The 17,462-nt window shown below is 41.6% G+C and overlaps 1 protein-coding gene across 2 annotated transcripts in view; it reads right to left on the bottom strand.

Annotated features, from left to right (window-relative positions):
• The window catches only part of agbl4 (AGBL carboxypeptidase 4), a 436,619-nt gene that overhangs the window by 401,518 nt on the left and 17,639 nt on the right, over positions 1-17,462 (bottom strand). For both annotated transcript variants that reach the window (XM_072681668.1, XM_072681667.1), the window contains exon 3: positions 6,347-6,471. In XM_072681668.1, the coding sequence (XP_072537769.1) occupies positions 6,347-6,471 (125 nt within the window). The remainder of the gene's footprint in view (positions 1-6,346; positions 6,472-17,462) is intronic.

A 17,462-nucleotide genomic window follows, 5' to 3' on the forward strand; every position in this document is an offset into this window, starting at 1 on the left:
TACTCTATAAATTCTGCTTGCAGAAGCACATAAATCTTACAAGTTAGCATGAGAACATTTGTGAGCCATGATTTATTGCAAACAGTATGCTTTAAAAGACTGCCATTGGGTTCCATTTGTAAGATACATAATTTTCAAAAGATATTTTTATATACAGTAGTTTTTAGTGCATGTGGCAGCAGACGGAGTGAAGGCAGGAGCTTAGAGACTGAATGAGAGCGCAGAGGTCTATGACTCACTGCCTCCTTCAACTAAATTACAGGTATAATCCCCAAACGGCCTTCCCAGGACCTGAACCCCAGTCGTGGCACTTCCCGTACATCTGTTCTCTCTTTCCACCGGCTGCAGAAATCCCCCTGTAACAGGGGGCTGCAGGGGGACAGTGAAGAAAGGCTAAAAGCACTCGGTCTCGAAAATTCAAAAGATGAGCACATACTTACAGTGTGGAAAAACCCCACCACCAGAAGGCACACAGAAAGATATTGGAACAAAAGAAAGGGATAAACAGGAGTTCAAATGAGTCACTGCATTTGTTTATTTGTTGTATTTTTGTTCTGTTTACTCAGTTGGTTAGTGCGTGAGTGTCACTATGACCCATATAGACCAGTATACCAGCATACTAGTATACCAGCAAATTTAAACGCATGGTTATTGTCTTTAGAACTACTAGGATAAAGAGTATTATTCTGGTCCCAATTGTGTGACAAGCAACCACATAGAGAACTCCACATTACCATCATGGAAAAATCTAAGCTGTATGATAACTGTATTCAACACAAACACATACGACACTGTTATCATTAAGTGGTTCTTTGTGTTAATTTAGGTGCAAACTGAAACGCTGCCAAAACTGATGTGCTGACACCATTCCTCTGGACAAACTAACACATTTCACACTTCAGTGGAGAAGAAATTTCTTTAGTTTAATTTGCTTGGACCCCAGCATTCTTCACCAGACTGAAAATCGATATTCTAATCTTTCCAAGTGGCACTCAAAGTATGTATTTATGCAGTTAATTAGTTACGCTTAATTTGTTAAGGCAATATTCTGTTTGTATAGCCTATAATTAAGCACAATCTGTTTATTGTATATAATTTTGGACTAACCATAGACTAGAGTGACTGCATAAAAGGGATGGTTAACTAAAGGCTAAACAACAAAATAAGTGGCATGTGGAAGAGAATTAAAAAATGTGCAGAATATTGACACTGAAATACAGTAGTATTTAATATCAGTTTTTAGAACTAGGCTATGACACTATAAATCTTGAGACACTGACAGACAATAAAAGCTTGGTTATCTGCAGTGTATGTGCTTTGTTGATGGCTTTAGATGGCTTTGACAGAACAGTTCAAAATACATAACATAGCTATGTAAGTTTTGTAGCATGCAGCGATAGCTAGATATACTTAGGAAGTATATATATAGCTAATTTAAACATCATCTAATACTGTGCCACTCAGATGTATTGTTTAGTGGTATCATAAGGTATGATTGGAGGTCTGGAAATACACACACACACACACACACACACACACAGACACACACACAGACACACACACAGACACACACACAGACACACAACACAGCCTATCTGAAGTTGAAAGCCGAGAGCAGCCCGCACTGAAAGCCCCACCCTGATTCTGGCCTTGTCCAGTCTGAAGGGCATTGGAGGGGTTAAATGTCGGAGTTTTGTGCAAGTGTGTGTGTGTGTAAGGCTCACACTGCCCACGCTGATAAAAGGCCATTATGCAGCTTTGGAGAGGCAGTCGCAGAGGCTGGACTGTGCCAAAGAGCTGATATTACACAGCACAATCTCCAGCAGCCTTCCCAGAACACACGGCTAAGAGCAAGCCAGGCACGCCCATTCCTGGAACTCTTACTCACACTCACTCACTCACTCACACACACATACACACACACACACATTCATTCACGTTCTCTCTCTGTGTGTCCAATATATACACACAAACACATCAACACACCCCAACTCTCCATCCATCTCTCAATCTCTCTCTCTCTGTCCTTTCCTCTCTCTTTCATACACACACACACCATCCAAGCCCAGCAGAAAAATCAATATGCATCTCATCCATTACAGCACTCATGGATGGGTCAGGGACTTTCCTCTCTTCATCTCTTCTCCTCACATTATACAGCTACAAGACGCCAACTGCTGATACACCCCTGTGTTGACTTACATCAGCTAACAGTAACTCTTTGACTATTTATTCCAAGAGAGCAGAGTCACTAAAAGGAACGTAAAAGGTCTTAATTAGTTATATCATCAAAAATCTAAATCAACTGACCTATCTGTGACCTGTCTGTGTCTGCCCAAAAATGCATTCTTTCATAGTAACTGCAATATATGTGATTTGATGTGATGCTTCATATATATATATATATATATATATATATATATATATATATATATATATATATATATATATATATATATATATATATTAACATGTCGCATATTGCTCTTTTCTTAGTAACAACAAATCTAAACTGAAATTGTTGCCAACGTTCTCTAAAGCTTGTCCAGCCTTGCAAAACTTGTTACAATGTCCCTTTTGTGGGCGGAGCCTCTGACAAAAACGAAGATCAATGTCTGCCTTCTCCACAAGCCTCTCTGTACGTGTTCTGAGTGACCCCGCTATCACCAGTGTTCACATGGTTGCATCATGACAAAACAAACACAACACATTTGACGCTTCACCATCAGCGCTGATATTCACTGATAGCATAAATGTATGTCCCACAGATAGATTTCTTGGTAAAAACAGGCTTCTTACTCCACTTTGAACCAGGATTACAGCTCATAGGGGGTATCTGCAACCTTCAATATCCCCAACTTTACATTTATCCTCCATCTTTGGAGTATAGGCATTACAGCAGGGTGCTTTTCTGCTCGAGCAGCCAAGCCTGTAGATCCCCCAGCTGAAGAGTACAAGCTAAAGGCAGACATTTAACAGCCTTAAATAAGACTCCCCACTGATACGTGTGTGATAACACCTCTTTCTCTCTCTCTCTCTCTCTTTCTCTCACTCGCTCTCACACACACACACCAATACACCCAGAGCTGAACCTTTAGAATGGTAGAATATGGCACAGTTTTACCACACACACACACACACACACACACACACACACATACACACATACACACACACACACAATTACATCAAATACAAACAGACCTAGAGGTTACTGGAATGACACACATTATCTTAGGCTGTCAGAGTCAATTGTATCAGTTATCCATACAAAATGTTAGAACGTAAACAAGGCGTTTTATAAAGGTCAAATGATACAAAATGGACTTAACTGGACATAAACAAAGTTCAGTACATATAGAAGGTAGATCCTTAGATCCTTGTATAATCAGAATTTACAAAATAAACTCTTTAATTGAATTAAAATATAAATATAATAATTAAATAAATAAGAATATATAATGTAAAATACATGATTGCATACATATTCACCCCCTTGTGACTTGCCTAATTCAACAGAAGACTAGAAATCACCTATTTAGTTCACCTATGACCATTTGAACATATGAATGTTTAAAAAAAAAAAAATCACCCTGTCAGAATATAACTGATCATTTATTTATGACCAAAATAGTGTTTTGCATTGAAGACACTTGAATGTTTGAATGTTCTCCTGGCAAAAGTGTCCTTCATTAAACATCTAATATAAACATGAACATTGTTGGTCCCTTTGTCCCTCTGTCTCAGCAAATAACATCTAAATCCTCATTCTTCTTCCTGACCATGCAATCTGCTCCACCACTATTTTTATCGTAGCACAGGGGACAGTGAAACGTATGGATCATCACTTAAGCAAAGGCTCCATCAGCACGTGCGAGTGCAGCACGCAATTACAGTCTCAATTGCACCTCCGACCAGTTGTGGTGTAATTAACCCACATGGCTCCCCCCCTCATTTCTGAAAGAGAGCACGGAGGTTCCAAGGTAATGTTTTTTTTCTCTTTTTTGGGGGGAGGAAAAAAAAAAAAAAAAAGACATCCATCCATCATAAAAACGTTATGCCGCAGCCAATTTCCACAAAGCTGCTAAGCTGATTGAGGCCAACCAAATCTGTTTCACCAGCTTACATCCCTTCAAAATGGTCATCTCACTTCCCATATCACGGGCTTTTACTGTTTCCTATTCCTCTGTTCTCGCCCGAGAGTTGGGAGTTGGCAAGCTTAGGAGGATAAAACACTCCAGCCGGCTCCCCTGCGCCGGCCCTGATATCTCTGTAGCACAGAGCCGTCCACATACACACACACACACACACACACACACACACATCTATTTATTTGCCCATTCCATTATTCATCCTATTTGTGTTTTTATTTTCCTGTCAAATGCTGCCCAAACACACACACACACACACACACACACACACACACACACACACACACACATGCCAGCATACACAGGGATCACACCCACATGCTAACACACATATGCACAGCCCTTACCAAACAAATACTATCCCCACCTGCACCTAGTGAAGTAGATTAAATTCACACTAGTCCTCATTTTAAACGGAAATTGGAATGATAGAAGAGAGATTAGGGAGTGGGGGGTAAGGTGGTGGCAGCAGGGGGGACGACAGTGAAGCGGGGGCATCAACAAAGCTGCTCCAAAGCTAATAATGTAAATGTTTCTCTTTTGCCACCTGTAGTGTATGTGGTGTGTGTTTGTGTGTGTGTGTGTGTGCGCAAGCTCTTTCTCTCCACTCGCTGTTCTTTCTCTGTTTTGCCACAGCAGCAAATATCCTGTTGGCGCAGGATGCAGAAGCGTATCTGGCCCTAAAATCGATCAGGCTCCCGGCGAAGGGCTCCCATTCATCTCTCGCCCATAAAATTTGATTAGCGCTGACTACAGCACTGCAGGGAGATGGGCCGATATAGAGCCAGGCTACAGGAGACAGCTACAGCATCCCGCATTTTCATCTACTCCCTTCTCCTCTCTCTCTTGCTCTCTCAATGCTTCCATCTCTCTCCATATACTTGGGCTGGGTAGGAAGCTCAGACACAGGACCACCCACCAGACCTCTCCGTGATCCAGTTCTGTGTTTTTGTCATTAATCAGTAATGTCAAACCTGATGAGGCCCTAATTGGTGATGATAAAAGCAAACATAACCCCCCCCCCAAAACATCCACAGCCCAGCACAGAACAGCCCAGCCGGGTCTGATACAGCCCCTGTTTGGGGGGCCGAGCGACCAGCCGCCAGCCACGCCCTCTATCCCCACATATCACTGTGGCATGTGACCGCCACTCCCCACCAATCACAGCCCCCAGAGCTCAGCAGTGGATTACGCCAGTCAGCGCAGCGACAAAGAAACAAGAGAAGGAGAGAAAATAGAGCAAGACAGTCCTGGAGCTCAGCAACAAGGCAAAAGATTGTCAATCTGATTGCTGAGCTGGACTTTCAATGAGTCAGGTGCCAAAAAGGGTAATGCCATGTGTTATCGGTCACTGAAACAAGAAAAGGATATGTAGTATATCACACTTCTGAGCTGCTACCCTAATCTGACAGAAGAGTAAATGCACATAAACATCATTAAGCTTTATTGACTCACTATCTGTATTTAATCCACGTATCATGATGTCTGTTTAAAGTGATGAAAGTCTGGACCAGGCACATGAGTGAAACTCACCTTATGAAACATGATTTATTAGATTCATGTCGATGCACATGATTTATGATTCATTTGAGATATTGATTCAAGCTCAAGCTTGAGATGCCTTGAGATAGTGCTTAAAACATCAGGCAGAATATCTTCTGAGAATTCATGTCAGCATTTGGGCACGTAATGAATTTTATTAGGCGGCAAACAGTCTGCCTTTGGGACCACAGGGACAGGGAGCAGGTCATCCTGGTGTAGAGGTTTGAGAATCTTTTGTCATATCATCAATATGATAATATCAAGCAGAAATAACGAGCAGACATCATCTGTTGTGTCGTTCAATCTCGCATGACATTCAAAACTTTCTGACAGTCACTGCAAAAGTTGCAGAACTTGTTGAAACATGTCAGTTCGAGTTGTAGAGAAATCGTCAGCAAAGTGGTGTATTAATTGCCTGAGCCACAAAGTGTCATGTTGTTTTCTCGCTCATTGCGCGAGCTGCATCTCAAGGTCAGGATTAGAAATCTGCAGATGAGGTGCAGTGTTTCGTTCCAGTGCACATCAGGCTTGGTTTATGTTAAGTCCTTTTTTAGGATCAGACTTAAGTTAAAGAAAAATGACAACGTGTTTTAATTAATAAGCTACATAAGGAGTGTAGTTAGTGTGGATAGTAAGAGTGCGTCAGGACATACCTGTGTCTCCCGGACATGCTCAACGGTAAAGTTAAACCACACTCTGAAGCGAGGATTGCATGTGTCAGGTCGGATGAAGAGATCAAACTCAAACTCACTAATGTAGTCCACACGCCCCAGATTACCTAGAGACAGAGAGAGACAGAGACAGGAAGAACAGTTGCCTTCTTTACTTAAACTTGGAAATAGCTAATTTAGTCAATACAGTAAAAATCAGAAATATATTGATTAGTAGATACACAATATTTTCAAGTGGTTGTGGACACACCTTCTAACAAATGCATTCAGCTACTTTAAATTGCATCCATTGCTGACACAAGTATTGACAATAGAACAGACTCTCTGCAGCGGATAAACACAAGCCTACTCATATTACCATGCCTAATGCTAGAAATGGGCTAGAGGGGTAAGAAAAGCCATGGAGCAGTGGAACTGTGTTCTCTGGATTTATGGTGCTCCATCTAATACTTTTGGGATGAGTTGGTGGGAGAGGTGGGATGGTGATCATACAACATCCTGACTTCACTCACGCTCATGTCAAATCAATCAAATCCCCACAGCATGCTACACAATCTAGTAGAAAGACATCACTTGACAGTGGAGAGAGTTAACATCATTGATTTCGAAAGAAACAATGAGTGAGCAGGTGTCCCAATACTTTTGTCTATATTTACATTTATTCGAACACAGACGAGAATACCTGGTAAAGACATCCAACCATGGAGTGTATAATATAACAGGATTTACTGGACTAGTTTCTGCCTTGAATATGAATACCTTACATTGGTAAAGAACCCTTATATCAAGGGAAGGTTCACTACATCTCCAAAAGCTACTCCACACTCACACATCTCTATTACAAACAGTATTCTTTATGGAACCAAAAGCAGACATTTTATGGGATCACTCAAAGAATGATGTAAAGCATTATAATTTTTATGAGAGTATATGAGAGAATGTATTTTTTCAACATGAAAACATGTATGGCAAGCAAACCCAATTACTCTCCAAATGCTTTCTCTCTCTGCAGGCTCCCCCACACACAAACACACACACACACACACACACAAGCTGGACGGGACGGATGAAGGCAGCAGAAAATTTTGGCGGCTGTGAAGGTGACAACTGAGACAGCTTTGGTAGCAGATCACAAAATAGCTTGAGTCTTAACACAGCAACTATAAACAAACAAACAACAAATCAGAGAAAAAAAGGTATTTTATCAGTAAAGCAAATATTCTGCAATGTAGGCTCTACATAAATGTCAAATGTCAAGAAATAAAAGTTCACACACTGTAAATGCAGGGGCAGGCCAAAGTAAGGCACCTTGGCTCCTTTTATAACAGGTCAGGCAAAAGACCAAATGCCAAACCTGTTAAAAGCCTCATGTATATCCCCAAGGTTGCAATGAGGCAAACTCAGAAACACCTCGTGGAAAATTTATGTCCTAGTAAATTCAGTTATTTCAGTGCATCTGCAATAACATGCCCATATCTAATATGGCAAATGGAACATAAAACTACATGTATAAAACTACATGTACTTTGCAATATAATGTCCTTCATGGATATGAAACAAAAACTGGGCATCTGGACGCATCCTACACGGTTAAAAATAAAGGTGCTACAAATGGTTCTTTGAGTGAAGCCACAGAAGAGCCTTCTGGCTCCATAAAAAAACAAGTGTGTAATAGGGATGTGTTGAGAACCTTAACATTGGTAAAGAACCGGTACATCAAGTAAAGGTTCTTAGATTATTAAAAGATCTTTAGACCTTCACACTCAGATATCTCCATTACAAGCACAGTTCTTTGTGGAACTAAAAATGGTTCTCCTATGGCATCTCCCAATAAAACCATTTTATTTATATATAGAGTATATCAGAGTAAAATGCGTATGGGGAAATGGCTTAAGTTCTACATGGACCCACTCCTAAATGACTGGGCTTTTTCTTGTGAAACTACTTCTAAAATTAACTCAATGCATGTTTTCTTACTATGTGGTTTAGACAATGGGCAGTTCCTGTGTAGCACTTCCAGAAAGCACGGCAGGCTGCAAAAAGTATGCTGCAGAAAAAGCAGTGTTTTTTTTACAGCAAACAGAAGGAAATAACCTGCTCTGCTCGCATGCTTATTTGGACATTATCAAGACTTTGTACTAGTGGGCTGGCTAAAGGATAAAGTCCAGTTAATATCAGGTACACCTGATCCGGACATTTGCGTTCACACATACTGCCCTTAAAAGTTCTAGGTTACTGTTAATGTCTGAAAGGGGCTTTGATAGCGTTATCTGAGAGCATGAGACAGTTTTGTGAGGATATTATTATAAGAAAAAAAGGCAAATTGTGTTATTGTAGGATGAAGGCTTAAAAAAAATCTTTTCCCCTAAACTTAGTGTTAATGAGGTGGCCAGGACCATCATTATAAGGTAATTGTTATAGTGTATGTGTATCATTACAACATAAACAGAGAGATGGTCAGTCCCGTAGACAGGAAAGAGGGAGGAAAAGTTCTGTCCACGTCCTGGGGATGGAGTGTTGAAGACACCACCTGGTGGCAGGTAGCTCAGAGCTAATTATCAACAGATGGGGCAGCCACCACACAGTCAGAAATGTGACGAGCACAGCTCTGCCCTTCTGTCAGCCAACAGCCGCTTAGCCACTGGGCGCACACACATACAGACACACTCACACACAAACACATCGTCTCACACACCTCTCACACACATGCTGATTGACCATTCCTACCATAACTCACACATATGCACAACAAATCCCCCAAAACACCCGCAAAAATTCCTACACACTCACAGCGACTGACACACAGTGTCAAAAGCTAAGGGTACTTGGTGGCAGGTGTCAAAGATGCCTCAGACCACGGTTCACACCAAAGCCAAATGACCAAAACTTGATCTGACCAAATAAGGTGGTCTCATCTGGATCAAACTGAATGGTTTAATTCATTTGAGTGAAAACACCTTTTTGGACGGTTTGGAATTTCTGACCAATTACAGGAAGCTGAAGCAGGACAATGTCATCCCTTAAACAACAGAGGAAAAAAAGGACCATAAAAGAAGTAAAAATGAGAGGCGGTAGCACATAAGAACGATTAAATCTTGACACCAATGACATAGTGGTTGCATAAAAAACACATTCACTTCGCAAATTGGAACTAGTCAAGTTCTGTGCTTGAAGTTGAAGTGCTGCTGGTAGAAATGACATAATATCAGCAGGACAGTAACAACAAAATGAATCTGTTAATTCATTTAACCCGGAAAAGAATGAATTCATTCTTGCCAAACGGACAACATGCCGACATCACAAATACAGTGTCAAGTATATGGAGACGCAGCTCATGTAGGTGATGATAAGAGGACACAGGTACATCATGCAAAGCCCTTTAGTGCACTCACTAAATTGTAATGTGAAACCAAAACTAACCGGATCAAATGTTTAAACTGTAACAAAAACCCAAACCTTGTTTTAAGACCATGGTCAAGACTTTAGGGTGTGAAAACACCCTAAACCACACAAATGTCAGTTATATCAGATGACCTTGTTTAGGCTAACCTATGCACTTCTGTCAATGAGCAATATTTGCTCGTCAGATGCAGTTGTCAGATGAATATTGGCATATTGTCTGAGCACCGAGCACTGTAAAGCACAGAGAACATGAACAGGCCTGACTGTGAAAGGAGAAGTCTATAGATTATCAAACAGCTATGACAAAGGTCAAAAAATGACCTTTTAAACGTATCTAAATAAAATGGATACATTTCTGTGTAACAGAAACATGACACATGGCCGAATGAAATTGAATTAAGCCTTGAACACAATATGCCAAGATCAATACATTCAGAACAGCATAGTAAGTGAACTGAACACGTGTGGGTCTGTGTGCCACTTAAAAACGGTATCTAGATTAATGAAATAGAGCCTAAATCCTCAAGGGCAAGTTCTGCAAGAGCAGGGCATATTGCAATTCCACATTCCTCTTCATATCTAAATATGAATGACAGACTGTAACTCGCAGCACAGAGAACACCTCCCTGTGGCCAAGCAGAGGCGAGAGAAACACACTTCACACCAAAAGAAACATATGTTTCACTACTCTTACATGTAATTTTTATACAATCCTGCGCACCAACACACAAGTCAGTCACTGAAAGAGGGTGGTAAAAAAACAGTAGGAAAGAGGGAGAGAGACAAAAGGAAAGCAGAGAAAAAAGACAGAGTGAAAAAGAGACAAGATATGGGAGAGAGAGAGAAAGAGAGACAGAGAGAGAGAAAGACAGAGAGAGAGAGACACAGAGAGAGAGAGAGAGAGAGAGAGAGAGAGAGATTCATAATCAGAGGAGATGAAGTCCTCTGTAGGAGCAATGAGAGGAAACATGGCCAGCTGTGGACGCAGCGCTGGAAAACGGTGGACTGGTGGCCACAGCTGTTCCACACAGATGTGCCTGGTAATCCATCACTTTCCATTCCACCACATTAACCATTTAAACTGCTTATGGAATCAGAAAACGGCTATCAAAATTCAGTGACCAGCAAACTGCCATTCCCACAGAAAGGTAATACTGTATCTTTCTTTTAGATGTAGTTAATACTTTAAACATAGGTGTATTATTCAGATATTAACCTAAATGATTTTAGTTCTTTAACTTCCATGAAACTAAGTTAGAATGTAGTCAAAAGAATGAGAAAACAGACTCACATAATAAACCACCATAATAAACTCCCATATAAACACTGTCTTGGACTAAATTTTTATGTCAATAGAGAATTGCCATTGGAAATTATTTTAGGTCTAGGCTTAGACTTAATCTATGCCTAGGAAACTGACCTGTAAGGTTTAAGAGGTTACATTTAGAGATGTCTAACAAAATGTGGCTCTTCTAAATCATATTAAGTCTATTTCAGTCTAAAAAAAAAGTCAGTAGAAATCTTGCAAAATCTCAAGCTAGGCTTAAAGTGGGTTCAAGAGGCTAACCCATGTAGAGTCAATCTATTCAGACTAGCAGTATGGAAATCAGGTCTTTGATCTACATTAAAGATCCGTCTCTAAAGAGAGAAAATGTCTCGGATAACGAGAGAGATTCAGTTGCATTTTAAATACACCTCTTCTTTGCTCAATACTAATCTAAAATTGGAGGCATGTGTGCTTCCCAGAGGGATTACACTGAATCAGGTAAAGCATCCCTCGCGGCATGATCGAGAAGTGGAACTGTTAATGGAACTACAGTAAATCTTTCCACTTATACTCGCCCTCAGCTCAGCAAAAAACCCATTTAAGCACACTGTACATCCCTTCTGCACAGGCGGGTCACAGCCATTTGACTTTTCAGGACCATGGACAGTGCATGTTGCAGTAAGTTGCTGTCCGTGGTACTGCACCTCAAGGGACTCTGCAGAGATAGTTTCAGTCAAAGTTGTTTTTTAGAAGGGGGGGGGGTCATATAGGCCTTGAGGCTACACATCTATGTTCAGCTTGAGAGGAGCAGATACGGATACACCATTGATTTCAGTTTTAATTTTATGGTGCCTGACTCCAGAGTCAGTCTATGATGAGCTGTAATCAACGCTGCATCGTTCACTGCTTAAGCAAAATAAATAGCGAGGGAAAGGAGAGGTCCGGTCTTCACAGTATAGACAGGGAAAAAAATACCATTTTGTTAGACAGTTCACTGACAACACAGATAATTCAATGCATAATAAGAATAGGAAAAATCAATGACTGTATTTTAAGCTGTGGTTTAGGAGTGTGCGTATGTAGGGATGTGCTTGTGTGAGTGTGTGAAGGAGAAAGAGAAGGGAAAAAAAGAAAAAGAACACAAGAGAGAGACAAAGGCAAGCAAAAGAGAGACAAACTCTCTTCCAAACTATAATTCTACTTCTCTTGAGACTCCTATCTACATACTTCCTCAAAGGAGTCTTCACCGGTTACACGGCATATTAATCATCAAGCATTAGGAGAAAACACATGCAGTGCTACGGATTTAACAAATTGGGTTTTCAACAAATAAGTGTTAGAGCTTAGCCCAGTGGAGAGCTGCATGGGCTTCTGTGGGAATACACACTGTTGTTTTGTGCTGCCTGTTTTCACTTTACAGAATTACGCTGCATAAGAGACTCTGGGCCAGAAATACTTTCTCATTTGCAAGAAGTTAATTTTGCCCTCTATCAACAAGCCAGAATAAAGATTCAATATGGAGGAAGAAGTGGGAAGCTTGATCATCTGAGATATTAGGTGTGCGCGTGCGTTCGAGCATGCGTACGTGCGTCTGTACTCTCGTGTGGTTAACCCTATTATGTAAATGAGGGCCATAAACACAGTGTGAATTAGTTTTCCTCAGGTACACCAGCAGTGCACTAGTATGTACATACTGTGGGTGGCTCCTAGTTCCTAGTGGTTTTCCCTCTTATCCACCGACTGCTGCTCTCTCTTTCCAGCTGTTCTATTCAGATGTTTATTCCACCACAAGCTGTAGCGGGAGCTGATTGTGATGTTCTTCCATAAAAAAATATGAGCTGGACTTTGAGGGAACATTATTAGCATTCATCATATGGCTTAGTGCGGAGCTGTTTTGCTAAAAAGCATTTTGCTCGATTTGTGGCGGAGTTGCCGTGCTGGGCCGCTGCTACATGGACACACACAGGGAGAAGACGGCTAAGCTAATCCCATTACAGAGCTACAAGCCAGGCCAGTCACACTGCTCATCTGGCACAATGGAGACTGGTACAGCCTGCAGTCTAGCACTGACTGAAGCCTAAAGTCAGGCCTGCATTCTGTACACTGCTATCCAAAATGAGAAAAGAAAGGAGAGAGAGAGAGAGAGAGAGAGAGAGAGAGAGAGAAGTTTACAGTTTCTATTAAGATTTTAACCTTAAAAATGTTACATTTCAACGGAACATAGTTGATATATCAAATCATGGAGACATGAAACAATGCTGCAACGTATCTTTTAACAACAAATTCATCTTCATTTCAATGGTTCAGCTGGAAGCAGTTTCAAACCAGACACACATACAATCATATATCACAAATGTTTACGCAGTAACTAAAAAGGCATGAATAAAAAAGCCAAATGCAACCATAAGCAAAGGCTGAATGTTCAACTGTTCTTATACACTTATTTACAATGCCTCCTTTTGACGTTCAAATCCTATGTAAGTTATTGGGCAGTGTTTAGTAAGACGCCACCGCCACTGCCATCACCATCATGTAAACATCTCTGTCATGCTGTAACTGCCAAGTAAAGAGCTAGTTCAGGCAGTGGGTCTGTATCAGGAACCAGTCACCAATAACAACAGTGGCCTCACACATCTCTCAGCATCTCTTTGAGCCTTCACCCACGGTTACAAGCTGCATGGGAAATTAGAGGGGACTTGGGAGCATGGCCACCTCCTAAATGTATTTTTGCAATGTGCTCACTTTCATTATTGGAAAACACATCGGCTGCTCCCGCGGGTGAGAATTCCCGGACACAGACGACTGATAAAGCTGGAATTGATTCAAACCCCAGGAAAAGGCTGTCTGCCTCTAGACCTCAAGCCAAACTCTGCCCTTGCAGTTTTTTTTTCTTTCCTACAGAAAATCTAAAGGCAAAGAGTCACCGCGCCAACATCAATCTATCCTCCTTTCCCCCCCTCGACCGGCCACATCTTTATCGTTAAATCTGGGCGAGATTAGAGCCACGACCTCTAACTTTGAGGAACTCTGTAACAGGTGTCAGAACTGGGAGTGCCTGGAGATGAGCATAAATCACAAATAGTCCTCCAGTGCAGTGTGGGATTAGATGAGCTGCACTATGCAGAAATGCCAGCGCTGAGCTCAGAGGGCAGCGGATACTAATTAATGACATCAATTACAGAATGTCACCAAATCACTAGGCTGTCATTAAAATGGCACTAAATAGTGAAATAATCATGTGCATTAGCATTTTTATCAAAAACGGAATGGGGGGGAAATAAATGAAAAAGAACTAAGTGTCTGGCATCTATCTTCTTAGGAAGATATTCAGAGCTCTCACCAACTGAAACTATCAAGCAAAAAACTGAGCCGCATGGTGCCTAAGGACCCCAGTATGGTCTCCAGCCTACACGCTTGGCACCAATGATAAAGAGGCCAATGAATTTGAAAAGGTTCAAATGTTCTTTCTGCCCTCGCACCGCTATTTTTTTTCTTTTTTTTTTTTTAAAGAAGAAGTGCCCAAAGCAAGTATGTTCATTTCATAACAGTTGGTAGGTCACAGGGAGCCATTCACTGTGAAATTTACTAAATTGTATTATCGATCTCAGCCATGAAACACGCTCTCTGTTCTGAAGCTCCAGACGACTGTAGGCAGACTGGAAAAGCCGCTTCAGAGAGCTTCCACAGCTGCTGTCGAAACCATTCATCTCATTTCCAGGAATTTGTGCTAATGATTGCTAATGTTCTATTTTTGAAAAATTGGGATTTTGACTGTGTCTTGGTTATTTCTTTCTCTTGTCTCTTTTTGTTCCATGCCTTATTGTTTTGTGAGTTGTGTGGGGTTGGACTCCTCGGCGGCTAAAAAGCAGTCAGTTCCAATTTCATGCTATCTTTTTACAAGTTAATTATTTGGAGGCCCACAAAGGACAAGAGAGGCTCTGGCAGCAAAACAACACCCAGGTCCGCTCCCTTTGTTGTTTTTTGTCTGTTTTGTTTTTGCATCCCCACCCTCCCTCTCTCCCTTCTGCTTTCACTCTCTCTCTTGCTCTCCCTCTCCTTCTCAGCAATAAGAATAATCATTCCTGCAGAGGGTCTAGAGATAAAAACAGAAGGAGTTGGAGAGTCCTTGGCGAGCTAGCAGCGAGGAGGTCAACAGTGGTGCTAAGAGCAGCCGTTATCAGGCCTGGTACCACGCTATCGGGGAGCCTGCACTCCTGCTTATTTACAGCTGGGGCTCCCTGCAGGGGCACACTCGCCTGCCTGGGGCTGATTGGCCTGTAATGAGTTCAGGAACACAGGGATGGAAGCGGAGAAAAGTAGAGACACACACAGGGCTGAGAAATCCACTGCAACATCCATAGGTCACGGGAGCAGGAGGAAGGGGAAGCTTCCACTATGGGGTGGAATGAAATGTCACAGAGTGTGAACAGTTTGTGCTGTTCACTTTCAGCTCAGGGAAACATGTAGCGGTTTCCAGGCCAATAAACAGTGTTGGACCTGACCGATATACTGTCTTACGCAAAAGTTTAGGCATCTTTGGTCAAATGACATATTTTCTAAAAAGAAATTCTAATACATGATTGCTCTGTCTTTCATAAAATATACAAATTTAAAAATTCAAATCATCACTGTAACCTGCACCAATATTTAGACATTCTATGCATTGCAATTATTGATTTCTTTTTATTTCTATGAGGTCTCAGACATTGGTTAGTAAATTAGGTCTGAGCCATGTTACAAACTGTAATTAGGAGTAAGCTGAATCACATTTCCAAGCTTTTATAATTTGTCCGACCACCCAAACCTCATACTACCACTAATGGAGCCTCAAAGCAACTGAATTTGCTGTACCTGTTGTCCAGGCGGAAGGCTAGAATAATGTAGCTGAACATTTTAGCTTGCAGTTTCTAAAGTGTAGACTGTAATTAAGACATGGCAGTCCAGGGGAACTGTGGAAGTCAAGTAAAGACAAAACTAAAACCCTGACAGAAATGAAAGCTTTAGCTAAGTTCCATTAGGAGTCTCTAATGGTATGTCACTTTCACCTAGGCCAACCACCAGCATTCAACTTTTTTAAAGACCTCTACTGAAACGCCTCTCTGCAGCTTTTAGATGCTGATGTTTCATCTTTCCCTTCTCCCTCCCCGAAGCCACCAGTTTGGTCCGGCCTGGTTGCCCAGGGAGTTGGCTCTGCTCCTTCTTTTCACATACAGCAGGATCTGCAAAGGTTCTGATTTTTCAAGACCTGGGATGACGAACGGGTCTATGCCAAAGACTACTATACGTATATTGTTTTCTATTATGTTGTTAACATTTTGTTAAGATTATAGTTTTTCTTCTTGTACGGTTGCCTCTGGATCCTTCTGGTCACCCCCCCCCCCCCCCAAAAAAAAAGAATCCCAGGAACCTGCTTGGAGGTGAAAAAAAAGAAAAAAGAAAAAAAAGAAGAAAAATAGGTAAGCGTTAGTGTGCGAATGACACAATGCGAATGACACAATGTGTTAATGTTAGAGCATTAAAATTGTAAAGGTGCGGTAAGGTAAAGGTGCATGTATTTGTCACTGTGCAGTGTACACTGTACAGCGAAATGTGTCCTCCGCATTTAACCCATCTGTGGTAGTGAACACACACACTTGTGAACTAGGGGCAGTGAGTACACTCACACACCCAGAGCGGTGGGCAGCCAACTCCAGCGCCCGGGGAGCAGAGAGGGTAAAGGGCCTTGCTCAAGGGCCCAACAGTGGCAGCTTGCCAAGCCCGGGAATCGAACCCACAATCCTGTTATCGATAACCCGGCGCTCTAACCGCTGAGCCACCACTGCCCCTAATTGTATAAAGATAATAAAATGGGTAAATATAAACCATAGCATAATAAATGACTTTCTGCTAGAATTGTACAGTTGATAGTTGATAATCAGCCAGTAAAGCATTGTTTCACTAAAACTAAAATGAAATCATATTATATTGGCTAATAGACAGACTGTCAGTCACTATGAGGGATCGAAGGTTTAGTAACAGCATAGGGATATCTTCTGACTAGCACGAGCTATTATCTCGCTTTCAGCCCAGTCATAGGGCTAGCAGCAGTAGCAACGTCTGAGCAGTACTAGACGATAGGGCTAAAGTAATAATGCTACACTTAAGTCCAATGGCTTAACGCCACCATGTCTAGTCAGTATTGTTGGGTTGTGCTGAGGTTAGAAAATCACAGTTTGTGTCTATTTGGCTTGCAGTAGTTGTGTCTGGTCAGTGCTGTGGCGCAGGGCCAGATAATACGGAGGCTGAGGTGGAGGAGTTTAGCCAGCGCAAAGCGAGATGCCTGCAGAATCCTAGTGAGACCTCCCCTGCCTGTCGGGAGCAACAGGGACGGAAATCTCTCATTGTGAAACAGCTTTTCAGTCTGGGGAATTACACAAAGTGCTCCCACTG

Source organism: Salminus brasiliensis, chromosome 6 (genome assembly GCF_030463535.1).
Source record: "Salminus brasiliensis chromosome 6, fSalBra1.hap2, whole genome shotgun sequence".
In the NCBI taxonomy this organism is placed as follows: Eukaryota; Metazoa; Chordata; class Actinopteri; order Characiformes; family Bryconidae; genus Salminus; species Salminus brasiliensis.